Source organism: Podarcis gaigeae (assembly GCF_964106915.1).
Source record: "Podarcis gaigeae genome assembly, chromosome: 4".
Taxonomy (NCBI): domain Eukaryota; kingdom Metazoa; phylum Chordata; class Lepidosauria; order Squamata; family Lacertidae; genus Podarcis; species Podarcis gaigeae.
Genome location: NC_139677.1, coordinates 87555536 through 87577125, shown reverse-complemented (window position 1 = coordinate 87577125; position 21590 = coordinate 87555536). Strand labels below are relative to the sequence as shown.

The following is a 21590-nucleotide window of genomic DNA, read 5'->3' as shown; positions in this document are numbered from 1 at the left end:
CAAGTGTGATCTGTTCCGGAAGACCATTTGACTTGCAAAATGTTCAAAAATCAAAAACTCAATACGGAAGTCTCAAAACTCAAACAGGAAGCTGCCTCGGAAGTTCGACTTCCGAGGTGCGTTCGAAAGCGGAAGCATTTACTTCCTGGTTTATAGTGTTCGAATTTCAAAACGTTTGTCAACAGAGATGTTTGAAACCCGAGGTACCACTGTATAACTGATACAGTTGCAAACATGTTATATGTTGTGTAAGATTAAAAGTGTAGAGGTCCTTTTTCATCTTTTTATGTAGAGTTTCTCAGGCATGCCTCATTACCTGTGGATTAATAACACAATCCATATCTGTGCATGATGACTTCTTAAAAATTACCTAGTTGATCATTAGTGAAGCATTTCATTGACTACGTCAATAACTCATTTAAAATCACAGCAGATTTTTGTATATTCTTGGAATATGTCAATAAATCATTGCAATTTTACTCATCGAACCCTATCAGTTCAAGCCCCTATCAGGGCTTGTTCAAGCTTAATGTGAAAACCCAGATTTAGAGATGATGAGAAAACTGTGGAACTAATAAAATCCAGTTTCAGAATGAGTTCAGGAGCATACCCAAATTCATTTTAATGTGAATTGGCAATAAGTGAATGAAATGCTGTGACTAGGATGGAAGGGTAGGGTAGCCTGGTTCCAGTATCCAAGAAATGTAATTCATACCTAGATTTCATCCGTATCTCTCTAATTTTTAAAGTATTGCCACATATTCTATATATACACCTCGCGTTTCTTTAAAATTTCCCAGTTACAAGGAAACTGAACTGTTTTTCCTCCCTGCAGACACTTGCAACCTCTCAGGGAAATATACTTGAAAATAAAGATCTGATTGAATCCTTGAATCAGACAAAAGCAAGTAGCGCTCTAATCCAAGAATCACTTGTTGAATTTCATAGACTTCAGATTTCTCTCGATCAGGTAACTTGGCTTCCTTATACTTGTTTTATTTGGGTGTGCTTTCGCTAAGTAAAATATTTTATAATAGCTCCTATTTGATTAACTTGGCTCTAATTCTGCATTCTGTTAGTACATCTTACGTTGCTTGGTAGAACTATTTCAATTACAAATATCTAATAATAATCTTTTATTTCACAAGGAAGAGACATAGGGCACCATCCAGCTCAGAATTGTGCTTGGCCCTGCTATGTCACTGTGATTTCATTGACAGAGTTCAGCAGAGTGATTCATTTATCCATTGAAAGCAGTGGCTTATTCATTCATATATTAAGCTGGGCACTGTTTTCTCTACCTTCACCAGTGCCAAGTCAGGTGATGTAACTGAAATTCTCAAACTGTGGAATGAACACATCTTTTCTGATGTCTTCAGTCACTAGCAGAGACATTTTTGTGTTCTTGGACTGAAATTTTATCTCTTAAGTTTGGGTATACTTTGGTGAACAGAAGGCTCCCTGATATGTCACAAATAAAATTTGCACACATGTTTGTGACTAACTTTTTAAATTCAACACAACAAGATGATGTGAAAGGGAAAGGAGGTAGAGATGAACAGGGGGGAGATGTGTTATTATTGTAGTTACGCATACCTACCTAGGCTTATTTTCAGTAGGACATGCAAACTAGAGGATTTATGGAATAAATTTTACCCACAAACGCAATGTTCTGAAGTTATTTTCAAAGAACTTCATTGGCTTAATAGATGCAAATCCATAGAGAACAATTCTAGATCTGTCTAAGGGTTTGTAGTGGAGCCGGTAGGACATTTCACTTGTTCATCATGCTACACTAGGCAGTTATACCAAATAATAGATGGCTTTTGAAACTGCCAGGAATTTGCAGATAGGTTTGCGTCCCTCTTGGAAATCCCCCATCTCCTTGCACAATGTTAAGCTCCATTTAGTTTTTTTCTCTCTTGCAGATTCATCATCACTTGCTTTCTTTCCCAGTTCTACAGTTGAGCATTTGTGAAATATATTTTAAGTTTGCAAAATTTTATTGAAATGTGTACAAGAATGAGGGATCATACAATGTGCAGGACTACTGTACTGTATATATCTTTACGTATTTTGTTAGAAATGAATTTATTTTTTGGTGACCAGTAGATGGCGGTAGCATTCTAATGCTAACTCTTCTTTTTTCTTAGGAAAGGGACGCCTATCTCCCTCTGGCAGAAAGTGCCAGCAAGATGTACTTTATTATCTCTGACTTGTCCAAAATTAATAACATGTACCGCTTTAGCTTGGCTTCTTTCCTAAGACTTTTTCAAAGGGCCCTACAAAGTGAACTGGTATGTGCCATTATTCTGAAGCAGGCAACGTGTTATTTATTTTTAGAGTTTTATATATGTATTGCTTTTAAATTGTTACTTGCCTCAAGTCCTAGGAATAGGGCTGTTTGAAATAAATTGGAAAGGAAAAGGAAAGAAATAAGGGGGAAAGCAATCTATTAATGGTAGCACAAAATGTCTAAGTACTTTGGATATTTTAAATAAGAACATAAAATTAATACTGGCAGTATTACGTGGCATACATTGTACTGTCAGGGTATGAATAAAGAGAAATTCTGTCCTATGGGAACTGCAGAATCTTCCCAGAGAATGTCTTAATAAAATACTGTATCTCTAAAGGTTCTTGGATACAAAGGTAATAAATTCTAAAAAGCAAGTTCAGATGAGGATATTAAGATGTATTTTATGTAAATACATGATCTCCAGTTATTAGCTAATTTGTAAATAAAGCAAATTATTTTTGTATTTGTCAGAATAGGGAATCATGCTTCAAAGGGTTTTTTTTTGAAGTTGCTCATATGCTATCAAATCAAAGTTAACAGCAGCTGTAAGGGGAGATTTTTGAAGACCCAGGATACTATGAAGTTAGGACTGTGAAGGCATAATGCATCTTTCAGCTAGTCAAGGTTAAATAGGCATGGTGAGGCAGCATGGGACCAGCAAGGGGCAACCTTCCCAATAATCAGTTCAACTCCTTTTTACTCAGAGCACTTTATCTTAGGAAGATAAAGGGTTAAACGCTCTATCAAAGGAAGACCCAAATTGCTACAAAACCCGTGCGTTAGCATGTTTTCAGTTTCTACTGAAATTCCCCTGATTTATTTTTTTTAATGTAAGCTGCCATTAGTGACATTCTGCAAAGCACTTGCTCCGACGAGTTACTTTGAAGATGCAGTCTTGGATTCAGTCTTACAAGTATTTATCTTGCTTTAATGCCCGTTAACTGTGGCTTGTTAATACAGGTACAGCACAAAAAGCATTCAGGGTGTGGCACCCATGCCACTGCTTCTCATGGGAGCTTTCGCGAGCCCGGCTTGCTTATCGCAATGCTTTGGTGTGGCGGGGAAACAAAGGGGCAGTTTTACAAGGATCTCAATTCTTAGATTTAGGAAGCCAAAGTCGAGATTCTAAGGAATCCTGAAATCAGTAGAATGTACATGTAAGCAGCAGACCACAATATGATGGGACTTTGCCACCCACCTGACCTCCATCCAGCTGAGTCCCTACTGCATACCATGCTGGCGGAGGGGAAGAACAGGATGGTGGTGGGGTTGATATGGAGCTCGTGGTTGACTCCACCAATGCCTTTGCACTGTGGTGGGCCAGCCTTGCTACTACCATTCCTCTCCTCCTCTTCATCGTAGTATGATGCATTGACTCAGCTGGATAAGGTCAGATGAGTGGGGCAGACCCAGCACACCATCTGCTTCTGCAGGCGGGTCTTTATTTCTGTCTCTGAGCAGAAGAATAAGATTAAGGGATGATGAGCCAACCTCCCAATTTCAGGGAAAAAAAGAGTATCAAAGGACACAGCTTACTTGGATGAATTGTTCCCGATGGGTCCATTGAATTAGTGTAAAATAGAGCAATTAAAATAGTATACAGGCTTAAAATACTTAAGGATTGTAAATGGAAAAGGTTCCAAAACAGGCTTAGTTCATATTGCCAACTAACCTCCTTCATATTGCCAATTAACTAACTTTGAGAGTCCAAGTAATTTTTTCCAGTATTTCATAATTGTACATTGTGTTCTGAAAAGTTTATATAATCTGTCATGGTAGCCCTCCTGTCTGGTAGGCCATACCCAGGCAAGCTTCTCTCAGCCCAGTGTTACTGCTGACATGTTTAAATTACTTCTCTGAATGAAGTAGATCAGGCTTCCTCAAACTCGGCCCTCTAGATGTTTTGAGACTACAATTCCCATCATCCCTGCCCACTGGTCCTGCTTGCTAAGGATCATGGGAGTTGTAGGCCAAAAAAACATCTGGAGAGCCGAGTTTGAGGAAGCCTGAAGTAGATGCTTGCTGATTGTAGGGGGAGCCTATTGGTATACATACACAATTTCCGTAGGTTGACAATATACCACACCAGATTTTCTTTAAGTGATATTTGAGTCCCTTGATATAGGTTTTTATCTGTAAAGTGATAGCTAACATTTTAACTGACAACCCAGTCAGATAGGTGGAGTACAAATAAATTATTATTATTATTAACCATTATTTTCAGGACTTGGGAAATACAGAGGAAAGAATCAAGTCCCTTATCAGCTCCTTAAAACACATGGTATATGAATATGTCTGTCGCTGTTTGTTTAAGGTAAGATTTTATTTTCCTCTGCACTGATTCACAGTACTGAATGTGAAATTATATTCCCACTGCAGCCATAGCTTGGCGCACTTGAATATATGGATCAGTAGATACAGAATAATGCTAAAATTTGCTTATTTGTTAGTAAGAGGTATTTGCTTTTTACTCATGAGAGCTGTACACAGCAGCTTTTTGCCTTGTTTGGCAGAACAAATGAGTTTCCTGCTTTATAAACAGCCTTTTTGCTCACCTTGGGACTATTGCCTTATTACAGCACTGGGACACCATTAACTTCAGAAACACCAGTATTTGGAAAAAGAAGGAAAGGAATGGTACCCAAAACAAACAATGTTCTTTCAGGATTCACTTATGGCTTTACTGATAACTCTTTTTTATTAAGGGCACATTGCCTTAGTTCATAAAATCATCAATCTCTTGAGTCGTACTGGATTCTGGTATCTTTGTATGCTGTAATATATAGGAACTCTTGTACTGAGCAACATATCAGCCCCTTCTGACACCCCAGAACTGATGCAACCCATTTTCTCTGCCTTTTCTAACAAAATAGAACTTAGTAGAAAAGGGTATATAACCTGTCCTATAAAAAACCCTTTGTGCTGGTCCGGGGGGGGGGGGTGTTACCGTGAGGCATGGTCAGAGTCCGGTCCTGGGCTGAGGGGCTGGAGACTGTCCGCCAAGGGCGAAGCGGGGTCCAAAGCAAGAAGCCGGGCATGGTCGGAAACTCTGGAAAAACAGGTCTGGGTGCTGGCAGAAACAGGTTTCCCGCAACCTGGGACTGGACTGACTGGTCTTTATCTCCTCTGAGGCCAGGGGCGGTCCCGGCCCACAGGTGACCCGCCTCTCCTGGCCTTAAGGTGAACACTCCTCCTGAGAGAACCCAGTTCCCTCCGCCTCTCTGCCCTGAGCCTCTGCATCTCAGGAGAGGCTGGAGGGTTACTGGACCCAGGGGCAGCTTCACCTTCCCCTGACAGGGCTGAGGAGAGGCACACCTGCCGGCAATGGGTCCTCAATCACCTCCGGAGCCAGAGTGGATACATCTGGTGTCTGCTTCTGAGGATCTGGCACAGATGAGGGCCCTTCAGATTCAAGCCCCTGCCCCGGCTCAGCCGGCCCTGGAGGCGGGGACTCCTGTGCAGGCTGGGACTCCTCAGGTTCAGATTCTGAATCAGATTCCCAGGCCATCTCACCCTTGCTTGAAGGAAGCTGGAAACCTTGATCAGGGGCAGGAGCTGCCTTCACCTCATCCTGTGCTGCCCAGCCAATTGATTTATACATATGCATCTTTGACCAGTTCTTCACATTAGCATGCAATGCACTGTGCTGTACCCCCAGACACATACTGAAGGGTGCCTTGGGGCAACATTGCAACAAGTCTTCTGTCAGATGAGGAAGGAACAAACATCTGGACTGTAGTTGAATTTGTGGGAAGATATAGCCGTCATACACACTGGAACCACTCCAGGCCTTAGTGGAATCTTGCTTTCATCACTTAGGAACTTGTTCTCCAGATTGCCTTATGTCAAGGGTGAGAGTCCCAAACGTGATAGCTTCAAGCACAGTATCACCACAAAGTGGTACCTTATTATTTGAGAACCATTTTGGTGAACGAGCAGTGGGTTGTCATTATTGGCTTAGTTCACTAGGAAGCATTATTGTACAGGAATGCTTCTTACATGACCATAACCTTTCTGAGAACAGAGGGAACACATAATTTTGTAATTTTGTATGCACGACACTATAGGATGAAAGGGAATTACCTGGCACTGAAAAATGATTGACCTGTTTTGTAACAGACCATGCAGCACATATTTTTCCAGTGGACTGCCCAATTACTCACTTTGAAAAGAGTGAAGTGGTTGTATCTACTATGGTTAAAATAAGCATACAGTTTTTAGATTGTCTGTATTCACAGTCAGAGGACATGCAGAGGCCTCATTGAGCTCTAATGAACAAATCCCTCCCCCCCCCCCCCGGAAAAAGATTATACATAACAAATGATGCAAGGCAAATCATTCATTTAATAAAACTAAATACTTACTTATGTATTTCATTGGCTATATTGTAGAACTAGTGTAGTGTGTACAAGACTCAGAAAGAGCTAAGAGTCAGGCAGTCCCTGATTCAAACATATTTATTACATATTTTTTAATTTGTTCCTTCAGCAATGAAATGCAGAGTAATATTTTATTTAATAGAAATAAAGCAATACCACACATGAAAATGTATTCATAAAAGCACTGAAAATGGCACATAATAAAACTCTACAAGAGATCAAAACGTCTACAAAGTCTGGGAAACCAAAGAAAAGCTCTTTGCCTAGCACTGAAATACCGTTAATAGCTGCCAGGCAAGCTGTCCTGGGAAGAGCATGGCAAAGAGGGACTGCCACAGTTGAAAAGGCTTTCTCTCCAATCACTACTCACCTTATCTCGGATGGCACAGAACCTAGAAAGAGCCTCAGGTGATGATTTCAGTGATTGGGCAGATTGGACAACACCAACACTTTGAATTGAGCTTGGAAATTGACCAAGAACCAGTTATGCTTTTAACACAGATAAGATATAATTTGGATACACAGTCCCAGTTAGCAGCCTAGCAGTGACTGGATTTTCCAAGCTGTCTTCAAAGAAGGCCCCACATCTAATAACACTGGTGATGCCTAGTTCTATTCCAGCTGGAAAGCAAGTTAATAAAACCTCAGAGCCTCTTTCGTCTGGACTGCCCTTTGCCCACAGGGCTGTTGTTGTTTAGTCGTTTAGTTGTGTCCGACTCTTCGTGACCCCATGGACCAGAGCACACCAGGCACTTCTGTCTTCCACTGCCTCCCACAGTTTAGTCAAACTCATGCTGGTAGCTTCGAGAACACTATCCAACCATCTCGTCCTCTGTCGTCCCCTTCTCCTTGTGCCCTCCATCTTTCCCAACATCAGGGTCTTTTCCAGGGAGTCTTCTCTTCTCATGAGGTGGCCAAAGTATTGGAGTCTCAGCTTCCGGATATGTCCTTCCAGTGAGCACTGAGGGCTGATTTTCTTCAGAATGGATAGGTTTGATCTTCTTGCAGTCCATGGGACTCTCAAGAGTCTCCTCCAGCACCATAATTCAAAGGCATCAATTCTTCGGCGATCAGCCTTCTTTATGGTTCAGCTCTCACTTCCATACATCATTACTGGGGAAACCATAGCTTTAACTATACGGGCCTTTGTTGGCAAGGTGATGTCTCCGCTTTTTAAGATGCTGTCTAGGTTTGTCATTGCTTTTCTCCCAAGAAGCAGGCCTCTTTTAATTTTGTGGCTGCTGTCACCATCTGCAGTGATCATGGAGCCCAAGAAAGTAAAATCTCTCACTGCCTCCATTTCTTCCCCTTTTATTTCCCAGGAGGTGATAGGACCACCAACTGTCTATAGCAGGTAGATCGTACTACCTGTAACAGGTAGATTGTGAGACTGGTAGATCACCGGCTCCCCCCAAAGAAGCTCAGCAACTTTGACTTGAACCCCAGAAAAAAACAGGGCTTCCCTTCCTAAAAAAAGCTCAACAATTTAGACGTGGTAGTAGATCGGGGGTAGATCACTGCCAGTTTTTAACTCTGTGAGTAGATCACAGTCTCTTGGGAGTTGGCCACCCCTGGTCTATAGGAATAATTCTGGGGAGAGAGAGGCAAGTGATGATGAACTGCCCTCTACCTCTCTGAACCATCTGCTGCCAACTGTCCTATGGGAAGGATTTTGAGGGCTTTAATATTGTTTACTGTAATTTTATTGAGGTATTTTATGTTACTTACAAGCTGTTTGGGAAGAATTTGTATCCTGAGAGATGAGCTATAAATATATATTTTAAAACCAATTCACACATTGATTACATTTCACACCAAATTTTCAGGAGACATCATACAGAATTAAAAAAAAAAAAGATACAGTACTTAAGATCACTTTTCCCAAAAAACCCGAGGCATTTCTATTAGGAATAACAAGTAATGATATCCTGAAAAAGGCACTCAGTCTCTTTTTATATGCGACCACCACAGCTAGAGTGTTTTATGCGAAAAAATGGAAATAAATTTAGCGGAATAAATTGATAGAATACACAGAATTAGTAACTATGACCGCGACATTAAGAAATAAGGATGAGCCATGGATAAGAGATGAGTGGAAGTTCTTTGAAGAATATCTTAGAGGGTATAATAGTCAATTTAACCTATAAGTAGGAATGAACATATGAGCAGCAGATAAAACTAAATAAAGGAAGATTTGAGATGAAAATGGATGGAATAATAGAATATGTAGCCAACAAAATACAACCTAGAATGCCATGGAGAGATGGACTGGGAAGTCTGAGGATAAGAGATAAATGATGAATATTGTATGATGCATATATAAGTTGTAAAAATGCATATATATATATTTTAAACAAATTATCAAGTGACAAATCACTCAATCATTTCATGCACATGTTAAATAGTAGGCGGAACAAGAACGAGCCCTGCAGAAGCAAGTAGCATAAATTTCACAGGCAGAACTCTCCAGCTCTTTTCCCGTTCTCTGAAACAGCCTCTCCAGGTAGGATGCAACCAATAGAGCCATCCAGTTCCCAGTTGCAAGAACCTTCCCAGAAGAATGCTATTGTTGCTAGTATCCAAAGCCAATAATTGATACAGTAGAAGCAAAAGAGCTTCACTCTCCTGCCTCTTGAAGTGTAGTTCATACATCAGGGCAACCAAGGCAATTTCAAACAAGATTTAAATGCTTAGGTTCGTCTAGCAATTTCTGGAGCTACTCATCACTTTTGCTGGCGTGATTTCTTTTGGTGGACAGCTAATCCTTAAACATATTCTTCAATGTGTTTTTATTTATTTTCTAGATTAATTTTTTCGTTATTAGCATCTGTCAGAAGAAAACCTCAAGCTACCCCAACAATTGAAAGCAAGCTTTTCGGTTCAGTAGCTAAGACTGTCTAAGGAGGCTGCTGTTGTTCATTATCCCCATCTTTGCACCAAGTCCACTGTGCTCTGTTCTAGTCCCCTTGAACGGAATGGGGTTGCACAATAACTGTGCTTTTGGAAGACTGGAGTTTTTCTTCACCAACCTAAATAGTTACACTGGTGTCTTCCATATGTTGTCAGCATGTTATATGACTTTGCATTACCACAGAAGTTGAATGAAATAGCACATTCCAAGCGCTTCATAATATACAGTATATGAGAGATTTCTTGTTTTCAAAATCTCCCCTGAAGAGTAGAAGATGAATGGAAGGTTAAACATATAATTTTGGGATATCAAAATGAATTATTACCATTTGCTTTTGTTATGATGGTGCTTTATATCATCAACATTGCTGCATCTGACCCTTTGTTTCAGCTGGGTACTGTAGATGAATTTAAAATGCTGCTGGTTAGCTCTGAAAGCGAATTCATCGAAAAACTATAAATTAGTAGTTAGGGATTTATGTAGTTGCTAGGTTCAGAAATGAGCTAGTTCAATTACCCTTTCACTTCAGCTGATATATGGCTGTAATGTAACACTGTGTACTGCACTGACACTGCAGCCATTCAATATTAAAAGATTTCCAAGCTAAAGTTATAAGCCTTTGTGCATTACAAAATTAATTAATTAGATCTGTTTTGCATCTTTCATATCATTTCCAAAATCATTGAATGCCACACTTAAAGACATAGTAACCATGTTAGCAGTAACAGACTAAAATAGGGCATATGATCTTATTCACAAAAATGAATAATTTGAAGCGCAATTCAGATTCTGATTAAACACAACCTTAGTTAGCATTAACCAATGGTTGTAGTTTGTCGTAACTGCTCAGCCACTGTTACGGTCTTTGGGGAAAATATCTGCACAAGAGGGGAGAGAGGAACATGTGATCACACAGCATGTTCTCTTAAACTTGATTTAAGAAATAAAGAGAGCAGTCCTATGCACAAGAAGCTGGCATAACGTACACCGGTGTAAACTAAGCCAGTGTAAAGTTACATCAGATCCAAAGCCCATTCAACGGAGGGACTGCTTCTGCTGCTCTGCCTAAAGCTCTGATCCCACCCCTGCCATGTCAGCAGAGATATTCCTTAGAAGTGACTAAGAGCTAAACAAGATATGATTGTCACATAGTTTGGGGTTGTGTTTAATTTTTTTTTCTGCATTGAGAATATGTAATCTGGATAAGGACTATGCTGTAAATGGAATTAAGCCTTTACTCTTAGCTCCTATTCCCAATGGGATGAAAGCTTTTATTGGCATCAGTAGCTTTCCCCTCGTTATGAATTGGAAGTGTGTGGGGCAGTTCTAATTGGGACAATGGTGGGAGCGAAGAGTTAAAGCAGGCTTCCTCAGCCTTGGCCATCCAGATGTTTTTGGCCTACAACTCCCATGATCCCTAGCTAGCAGGACCAGTGGTCAGGGATGATGGGAATTGTAGTCTCAAAACATCTGGAGGGCTGAGGTTGAGGAAGCCTGAGTTAAAGCCTTCACACCACACTCCCAAACTGGCTTGGTGAAAGAAAAATGAGCTACATCTAGTTTCACCCTCAAAGTATGTTGCCAGTTCTCTGAAAATAATATGTGGTCTTATAATTAAGACTGCCTTTAGTTCCTGTGCATATGTGAAAACTAAATTATAGGGTTTAAATTCCCAGAAAATGTAGCCTGGCATACTGTTCTTAATGTATCTAACTTTTTGTTATTGTAGGCTGATCAACTGATGTTTGCACTGCATTTTGTGAAAGGCATGCATCCTGAACTTTTTCAAGATAATGTAAGTGATAGAGGAATGCTTCCTTTTACATTTGAATGATCTGATAAGCAGAAAATAAATATGAGCACTAGAATATCTTCCAGCTACCCAGCTAAATAAAAAATAAACATAACAAATACAATGCTTTTCCTAAGGACACTGGGACATCTTGCAACATCCCCAGTGGATGTTCCTCTGACAGTTGTAATGTCTGATGAAATATTGCCACCGGATATGAGAGATCCACGGGACGAAATGAAATGGTGGTGTGCAGAGTTTGTGATTCTTTAGCACTATCAGCCTTTAGCTCTCTCCACCTTTTGCTAGAACAGTTGTGTGTTATGGGTGTGAGATCTTTTAGAAGTTACTTGTGATTACATAATATATGGCTAAAAATTGACATGTAGCTTCAAAGTATAAAACAACATATGAAACAAATATAGCTACCACTACTCCTCTTTGTGTTTGGGGAAAATTATTCGGGATATTCCTAAAGGCGTACTTAAGGAAAGCAAAGAGAAACAGAGGTTTATTTATCAACAAAGATGAGATAAAAATTTCAATAATTTCCTTTCCCGATTGCAATATAAGCTTTGTGATTCCACATGTAGTAGAAGTCTCTGGTTCAGGCAGTACAAAACTGGCAGACCTTGTCTCAGTGGCCTTAGCTTGCTCAATAGATGGTTTTGAGACTAGCAGGCCTGCCCTGGTTGGGAGAGAAGATGGTCTCACAGCACTAGTAGGAGCAGTCTACCTCTGACTAATGGGTACTATAGATGTTCCAGCTCAAATGTTCCCTGGAACTGTCACCAGTGCCACCAGTCTCTTTCACACTGACCACCTGATCCAGGAATCTCAGAAAGCAGCTAAGAAGAAAATCATCAGCTGGATGTAGGATGGGTTTAGCTGCTCTCTTGCCTGCCACCTCTGCACTTCAAATTCTTCCCGCATCTCTCTTCCTTTTACAGGGTTCCAAGCACATATGCTTTAGTCATTGCTAGCCAATAATTGCCACGTTCGCATGTAACACTGAACCAGGAATGAGCCTTAACAAGTGATGCTTCACACTCTCACGCTCCCTACTACTACTCCTTGCATATGACCAGGACTTCTGCCAAGGTTACTTTCAAACACAGTGCTAAGCTGATATTCTTTTAATAGTTTAACTAAATTCAGTGCTCCTTCTGTCTATGCTGCAGGAGGAGAGCAGAGGTGTGACATTTCACTTGGGCTTTTTGAGGCTTTTCCATGTTTCAGCGTTGCACGTGAACTGGGGTATTACATTTCTTAGGTCCCTTTGAAAATGTAATACTCATTTCCTTTTGGCTTTCAGAATTTACACTTATGTACGTTACGCTTCAGCATATTTTAACTTGGGTTTCTTTCATTATTTTATAGGAATGGGACACATTTACGGGTGTGATCATTGGAGACATGTTACGAAAATCTGTGAGTCTTAACGGATATTTCTCATGAAAAGTAGTGCACTATAGCTTCCAAATGCCATATACCTCCATGGCCCAGAGGCTTCAGACCTTAAAAACATGTTTTTGTTTTTAAACTGTTTTGTGCTGATGAGAATTTCGGACTTTAACCCCAAGCAAGTACCTGATTGGGCCAAACCAGTAGTTCAAGTTCCTGTCATGGGTGGCTCCTTCTGACCACTCTAGACAAGCTGAGATTCCAAATATCATAGGAAGTGGAGACTGCTTTTGTAGTGATTTCATAAGACATAGCAATGTTGAAGAGCTTTATTAAGAGAGATCCCTACTATAGAAAATACTGAAGGTATCTGAAGAAGTGTGCATGCACACGAAAGCTCATACCAAGAACTGACTTAGTTGGTCTTTAAGGTGCTACTGGAAGGAATTTTTTTTGTTTTGACTATAGAAAATACTGTAGGTGTTACTCATGAGATCACAGATATCATTTTGAAATTAGAACTAATCCTGCCCCCCCCCCCCCCAGGAATGATTGAAGGAGAAAAAAAACCTCTAAAACATGGGTGATTAGGGTATGCTCACATCACTTGTTTTCAGTTTTAGCTGTGTGAGTACAGGTAGTGAAAGATGTGGATATTTCTGAGGCACATTACAAGTGATCAATACAGAAAAGCAATGGTCAAAAGCTGTTATTGATTATGCATTTTTATAACTCCAGCATTGTGTCTTCTTCTCTACTGCACCTTTCCATAACAAATATGCACTTTCACATTATTTTGATTTCAATGAAGTAAGGTTGAGATATGCCTAACACTGCCTTTGAAACCAGTGGAAGTTAAAATGTTTCAATTTTACTGTGCTATACCTTAAAACTTGCTGGTATTTGTGAAACATTTTCAAAATACAGTAATCTGTTCTTGTTCTATTAAGGATTCCCAAAAAAGCATTAGAGACCAGATTCCTTCTTGGATTGAACAGGAAAGAGCATGGGCGGTAGCAACTCTAAAGGTATTATTTCAGTTGACGTTTTCTTCAAAAATCAGTTTAACACTAAGAAAATTGGTGTTTGCTAATATGTTCGGATTAGTTAATTTAAATTTGACTATTCCAAGATGAATTCTTCACTCACTTTCTTGCATTGAAACCACACCCATATAATATATTTTCATTCTGCAGAGTGGCCTGCCTTTTCTACATAATAATGCAGCAATTGATCTAGTATTGTTGAGGTTCAATTATATATGTTTATATGTAACATGTACTCTTGACTTTTCAGAATGTCTTCTCTGCAGTCCCTGTTTTGCTTCCTCATTTCTCAATTTACCAAAACAGTATGAATTGCATTAAGTAATATTTTAGCAGAAAAATTATACAAATATGGAATAATAATAATAATAATAATAATAATAATAATAATAATATGCTGCCCATTTGACTGTGTTGCCCCAGCCATTCTGGACGGCTCCCATCAAAATATTAAAAACACAATAAAACATCAAACATTTAAAATTTCCCTATACAGGGCTGCCTTCAGATGTCTTCTAAAAGTCAAATAATTGTTTATTTCCTTGACACCTGATGAGAGGGTGTTCCACAGGGCGGGAGTGACTACCAAGAAGGCCCTCTGCCTGGTTTCCTGTTACTTAACTTCTTGCAGTGAGGGAACCACCACCAGAAGGTGCTTATATTAACCGTGCTGGGACGGTTGAAGGCACTAAATCAGCATACCAATTTTGGTGACCAAATTGCTGTGCATTATTTGTGCCTGTGTGTGTGCATGCATGCATTTCCTGGGAAAGTTAGTCACACTTTTGAGCTGTTTTCAGTTTGACTGGTATTGTAAAAATTTACTAAGTTGTTAATTTTATGAAGCAATACATTTTTAGAAATGGAACATTTTCCATAGAAAACTATAGCAGTGGAACAATTCTTCTCATCATCACTGGTGATGCTGTGAGATTATGCATGGGATATAGCTTTCATTTCACTAGAAATATATGTAAATGGGACCACATTCTTAAATTAGCAGTGGTCTTATAACTGGCATATTGTTTTGACACATTGGGTACATTATAAGCCACATGAGTGCACTTCTTTAGAAATCAATGAAAAAAGTTACTCCTAAGTAGCTTGTTAAAGGGCTGCGAAGAATGGATTGTTCAACAATTGCAATTATATGACAGTTTATTCAAATTATTCCTTGTTCAGCTATTAAAAATAGATCACTACTTTTTTTGCTGTTAAATATAAAACTTGCACAATTGTTCTTCAGATCTCTCTTCCAAACCTATATCAGACCATTTGCTTTCAAGATGCACCTCTATGGCAGACTTTCTCACGGAGTTCAATGTGTGAACAAGATTTTCCGTCTATTATTGCAAACAGAATCTCACTGTTTCAACAGGTATACTTTAATATTTCCTTATTTAAATATTAGACCACAGTCTAGCTAAACGTGGCCATGGCAGCCATGTTCAATGAAACTACTCATCCTTAGTCTCATTGAAACCAGTGCAAGAAGTTTGTCACTGCTAAAATACCATTTACAATGGAACTTCGTCAAAATTAAATTTGGTGTTTTAACATGTAATTTTATTATGGCTTGAAGTTTTTTTTTTTTTAACAAGTACAGTGGTGCCCTGCAAGACGAACGCCTCGCAAGACGAAAAACCCGCTAGACGAAAGGGTTTTCCATTTTGGAGGCGCTTCGCAAAACGAATTTCCCTATGGGCTTGCTTCGCCATCTTAAAATGCTTGCTTCGCCATCTTAAAATGCTGGCGGGCGGCAGCGATTTTAAGATCGCCCCGGGACAGCGGAGAAGTCTCCGCTCTCCCGGGAAGGCAAACGGGGGGGGGGGGGAAGCAAAGACTTTCGCCCCCCGCCGGCCTTCAGAAGAGGTCGGGGGACAGACTGTCCCCGGACCTGGTCTGAAGGCGGTTTCCATAGGAACGCTTTGATTGATTTTCAATGCATTCCTATGGGAAACCGTGCTTCGCAAGACGAAAAACTCGCAAGACGAAAAGACTTGCGGAACGAATTAATTTCGTCTTGCGAGGCACCACTGTAGCAATAAAAGAGAGAGAATTACTGATGGCTAGCACTATGGACCACAGTTCATTCAAAGCAGACTTATTCAAGCTTCACAGTGTAACTAACAATATAAAAATACCCAAGACAGTATAACCTCTTTTTAGCATCAGCCTGATTTTTCCATGGTGCTTTGGAAATAAGTATTATGTTCTCAAGTGGGCACTAGGGCAAATGCTTGTGCGTTTCTGGCCTTGCTTTGTTGTTGGCTAGTCTGTGATTTGTGTGGTTTGTGAATTAGATGAGGGTGTGAGTGGTGTGCCTTTATCCCTGTATTAATTCCAGTACTTGGGTTTATTTAAGGGCTTTTAAGTTTATTTTTTCCTCTGAATGTGTGTGTCCATTGGTTTCTTCTGTCTGTTGTTGTCCTTTAATTCCTTTTCCAATTTGAAATTGATTCTCCCCATAAATTAATTGATCGATTTTAACATTCCCTCAATTAATTGTTATTCCCTTAAAAAAACGATTTTCTTAATAAATCCGCTCTTGATGCACTGACATTATTTAACATCTTATTTAAAAAGTTATTTCAAGTTCACACCTTACTAAGCCAGAATCGGCCTGTGAAAATGTGAACAGTGGACCTCGTGGGAATGTTTTGGAGCCTGCAGAGTGATTTTTCTCGGTCTGAAAGGTAGCAAGGCCAGACGGAGCTTGTGTTTTTCACACCAGGCACCAAGAGAAAGTATGATTGGTCTTACCTGAAGAATAGATTTTGGAGGTCTGAATCCATTCACTGGTTGGGTATGACCTCATCCGGTGATGAGGCAGGAGAGCATAGAATTCAAGGAAGCAAGTGTCTCCTCTCTCTGTTTTTTTCCTTCCTTTCTGACTGTCAGGGACTGGGCAGAGGAGGAATGGTGGAGACCGTCTCCAGGTGAGGAGAGGAATAAAAGGTTCACGATATGAGACTTAAGGAATTAAGAACACACTTGTGCCTGTGCTCTGCCCGCCTGCCTACTTTTATTATTAAGATGATAGGATCTTGCCCGAGAAGTAAAATAAATTAATTATATTTTCAAGGACTATAAACTTTCAATCCATCCTTACTTTTGACTTTTTGATCCAGCTTGCCTTATTGAAGTGCAATTATATATATTTATAATAAAAGGCTATAATAAGGAGATTGGCCACTGTTCCTGATTGTCTAGGCAAAACTCTGTATAGAGTTAGCCCATCTGTGCAGGTAAATTTCGGGCTTTGATAAGAGGAAGTTACCGTAGTTACTTCTCACCTTCCAGGCAGTAGAAGACAATTGGGGGGGGCACATCACTTACCTGACCTCCCTCCAGCCCTAGTCACTGCTACCTACCTGGTTAGAGAAGAAGAGGAGGAGTAAGGTCAGAATGGTGGAAATGCACTGGCAGGAGGACTGGATTAGCTCTGCCAGCATGTTTTCAGGGTCTCTGCCTCCCCCCCCCCTCTCTTGTCTTGGTATGCGTGGCAATTTGGCCAAAGGGAGGCCTTATTGTCTACTACATCTTCTGGGGAATAAAACTATCCCTCAGGTAGAGGTCTTAGCCTCTGACAGTATGAATCTGGGAATCAAAAATGAGGAGAAGTGCTATTGCACTCCTGTCCTGCTTGTGGACTTTCCACCTGGTTGATGACTCTGAAAACAAGATGCTGGACTAGATGGGACTTTGGTCTGATCCAGCAGGGCTCCTCTTAGGTTCTTACAGTGGGTGCTACAGTGTTTCCTTTTCCCCTGCAGTGCTGCTATTTTGTCAGCTTCTACCAGCTACATCAGATTGCCATATTGTAAAGAGAGAGAATTGAAAGCATTGACTGACTGAGCAACAGAATTGATAGATTAATAATAATAATAATAATAATAATAATTAATGTATTAGTCACATATTAAAAACTGCCATTTTAATTGATTTTAATTGGAGCTGTCACCTGTGAGAAGGTTATCAGTGCTGATGGAACTGTTAAAAAATACTTTAAAAAAATAATTCAGGCACTACTTAAGAAGATTATCTGTTCATTTTATTAAAATAAAGTACTCTTTCCATTAAATGCTTTTCAATCTCACCTATACAACAGCTCACCAATTGGTGTTTATTTTAGTTGCTTAACTTCAAAAGTCAATCACCCAGAAAGCATACTTTAATTGGTTGACAAGCCTAGAAATACTGCAGAATTTATATTGAATTGAGATGATGCAAAAACATCTGCTGTATCAAAACTAAAATTTATCTGGTACAGGTCTCTTTACTAGCCAGATTTTTCCAGGACTAACACTGATAAGTCATGTTAATAATCAATTACTTCTATCCTCCACATACACCATCAACTGGTATTCGATGGCATTCTGAACATGAATATTCCACTACAGTTGTCATAACTAATATCCATCTGCAGATCCAATATCCTTTAAAAAAAAAGATCCAATTTAATTGCCATCACCATATCATGTGGCAGAGAATTTGATAGATTAACTTTCTTGCGCTCTTACCTGTCCTGAATCAAGCACCAATTATTTTCATTGAGTGCCTCCTATTACCAAGAATCTGAACCTACAAGTACAGATTTTTTTAAAAAAATCATAACCTCAAAATAACACAGAACAAACAACATATATAAAAACTTGTATCTCCCTTATTCGGTTGAATTATTGATGTATTTTAAATCAGCATTGTAACTTATCTGGAAAGTCATTTCGTCTACTTTTTTTTAAAAAAAGCTTATATTTTAAAAAGCATACCCAGTTTCTTTTAAAGATTTTTGTATTACCTTTTCCTCCCCTAGCAGGAAGATGGTGCAGGGCAAGGAGAGGGGGGAATTCCGTCTGTGCTAACGTGAATCCTTGCGCTTGTGTTAATCATGTGGTAGTAATCATCATCATCATCCTCATAAATTTTATTTATATCTTGCCCTTCCCAGCCGGAACCGGGCTCAGGGCGGCTAACATCAAAAAATGCACACTGGTATTTGATAATATGTTGGAATTTTAATATGACTATATTTGTTTCAAGGTCCTTGTGGTTCAAGCTGTCAGGCCAGATAGACTACAGAGCGCAATGGCCCTTTTCGCATGTAAAGCTCTGGGTAAGTTGATCGTTTTTTAGAACAACATGAGGTAAAAAACAATTACCGTATTTTTCGCCCCATAGGACGCACTTTTCCCCCTCCAAAAATGAAGGAGAAATGTGTGTGTGTCCTATGGGGCAGGCTTCAGGAAGCTATCCGCAAGCCTTGCAAGCCCGGTGGGAGTTCCCGCGGGCTCGCAAGGCTTGAGGGCAGCAGCCTGCAGCCCGAAGCACGGCGCTTCGCACAGGTGTCCGCAAGGCTTGCAGATAGCAGCCTGTTCTGGGGTCGGGGGACGCTCGGGCTTCCCCCGGCCCCAGCCCCGCGGCTGGGGGGGGATAATTTTTTGTTATTCATTTCCCCCCCAAAAAACGAGGTGCGCCCTATGGGCCAGTGTGCCCTATGGGGCGAAAAATACGATACACCTTGATTCTGGTATGGGTACTATATATTCCAAAGCACATGCATATCCCTATGCAGAGAACCATATGCACATTTAGGTGCTGCATACAGTTTTTCTTTCTGACCCAGTAGCTGAGGCAACAGGTGAAGCCATTTTTGAAAACTAAAATCCAGGCAGTGGCTCGGTGGGAGGGAAAATGAGAAAGCATGGAGTTGATTCAATAGTACTGGAGAACCAGATTCTGTCTGATGTGAAGAGTCATTTATACCTACATGTGGAAAACTCAAGGTTAAGGATTAGAACATGGGGATTGAGCTGAAGAACACAAGAAAGAGGCAAAACGAAAACTGTGCTTTCCTGTCCCCCAAATTCCCTAGCCAGCCTTGCTGGCTCTGGCCAGCGCTGATGCAAGCTTATGGCTAGAATTACATGTGCTGAATTAAACATAGTTATCTTCTAGCAGCTTCTGTGTTTGAAATAAGTGTTTGGCTCCACCAAATATTCTTGGTCCCTCCATGGCCAATGTTTTATTTCTAGTGCTGTCATTGGGTGGGGAACAGGAAAATTGACCCTTTGTTTTTTGGACTCTCTCCTCATCCTCGCCCCCAACCTGGTAATCCTTAAATGTCTGCTGCCCTGTAAATGACGCTTTTTTATTCCTGCTATTGTATTATTGATACTGATATTATTGATGTCCCACTGGTGTTATTAAACATTGTTAAAATGCTATTTGAAGTCTGCTCAGGATCTCTTCCTAGGAATCTATCCCTTCCCCTTTTGCCCATGAACCAGTTTTTGCGGCAGCTTTATTTATATTTTCCTTCGTACAAAAGGCAGCTCTTGTCGCTATTCTCATTCTCGCCTTTTCTGTTCATTTTTCTACATGGTAACAATCTGTCATTAGAATTTAAGTGTGCGCTTACCCATGATATTTTCAGGAAAGCCTGAAAATTCTCATCAGACACACTAAACAGGAAGGTGTACAGTAGTTTCTTAAAACACTGACAAGCAAATGACCTGACAGTTGTAACACAGTAGTTCTGCACATGAGTTTGCTTTTTTATTACTGCTTTTTGCCGCTGTTAGAGTTTCTTTGGAGATAGTGTACATTTTTAAGATAGCGTTGTACCTTTTACCATTCTCCATTTTACTAATAGAGGTGGTGTGATTTGTAGTGTTCAAGTTCTAAAATGTACCTCCTTTTCAGCTCTAGTATTTGTGTATATGAACTCAAGAGTTGAATTATGGTATTTTTAGCTACAGTAATATGTTTCCAATACAGGCACTTTTATCACCAGCTTCAACATTACTAGAAAGGAAGGTCAATATCTATGACAGTATCCACCCTGTTGTAGTTTACTGTCTGATTTTTGCAGTATGATTTTCTATAACAAGGTATTTTATAGATCAAAGATCTATTGTTTTGTTTCAAGTGAAATCGGGAACTTGGGAAACTAGTCTATTCCAACCACTGATGCAAAGAGGTAGCTACTCAGAATGCATTCCCAACTTTACTGGTATTTTAAAATTGATATATATATATATTTGTCCATTTCTAGGGATCAAAGAGTTGTCACCTCCTCCACTGAATCTGAAACGCTTGTATAAAGAAACACTAGAAATTGAACCTATCTTGATCATTATTTCTCCTGGTGCTGATCCTTCTCAGGAATTACAAGAGCTTGCAAGTGTTGAAAGAAATGGGGAGTGCTACCATCAGGTAAGTTTCATATATGTCAGTGCATTAAAAAGCCCACAAATTATTTGCATGGTAAGGGTTCATGCAGGCACATGCAGGGCTTGTCTGATGCCCAGGGCTAGGAGTGTTGTTAGAAACAAAAAAAGTGGCCAATCCCTGGCAGGGCCCCCTGACCAGCTTAGCTCTCAGAGCACCCACCCCTCCTTTCACAGGCCTTTAAAGAAATATGAATATTATCAATGGCTAGACCTGTTTGCTTATTTAGTAGATTTATATACCTCTGTTTGCTGTTTTCAAATTGGTTTACAATATGATTTAATATGATAACCACGAATAAAGCAATTTTAAGTCAACTTCAAAACTAATGAAACCGTAACAGAAGAAATCAAGCAGCAATAGGACAAAACAAGAGTTATAAAAGATTTTCCTTGAAAGGAGACATGATGTGGGGTTAAACAAGTCTCCTGGAGGAGGCCATTCCACAACAACTGAGGCAGCTACTGAAAAGGCCCTGGTCCTGGTGAATGCTAGTCTTTCTGTTTTCAAATAATGTCATCCTTAG

At 39.9% G+C, this 21590-nt stretch overlaps 1 protein-coding gene across 2 annotated transcripts in view; it reads left to right on the top strand.

Annotated features, from left to right (window-relative positions):
• The window catches only part of DYNC2H1 (dynein cytoplasmic 2 heavy chain 1), a 151838-nt gene that overhangs the window by 76049 nt on the left and 54199 nt on the right, over nt 1–21590 (top strand). For both annotated transcript variants that reach the window (XM_083735721.1, XM_083735720.1), the window contains exons 68-76: nt 836–970; nt 2154–2297; nt 4524–4613; nt 11319–11384; nt 12762–12812; nt 13736–13813; nt 15078–15209; nt 18875–18947; nt 20889–21049. In XM_083735721.1, the coding sequence (XP_083591847.1) occupies nt 836–970; nt 2154–2297; nt 4524–4613; nt 11319–11384; nt 12762–12812; nt 13736–13813; nt 15078–15209; nt 18875–18947; nt 20889–21049 (930 nt within the window). The remainder of the gene's footprint in view (nt 1–835; nt 971–2153; nt 2298–4523; nt 4614–11318; nt 11385–12761; nt 12813–13735; nt 13814–15077; nt 15210–18874; nt 18948–20888; nt 21050–21590) is intronic.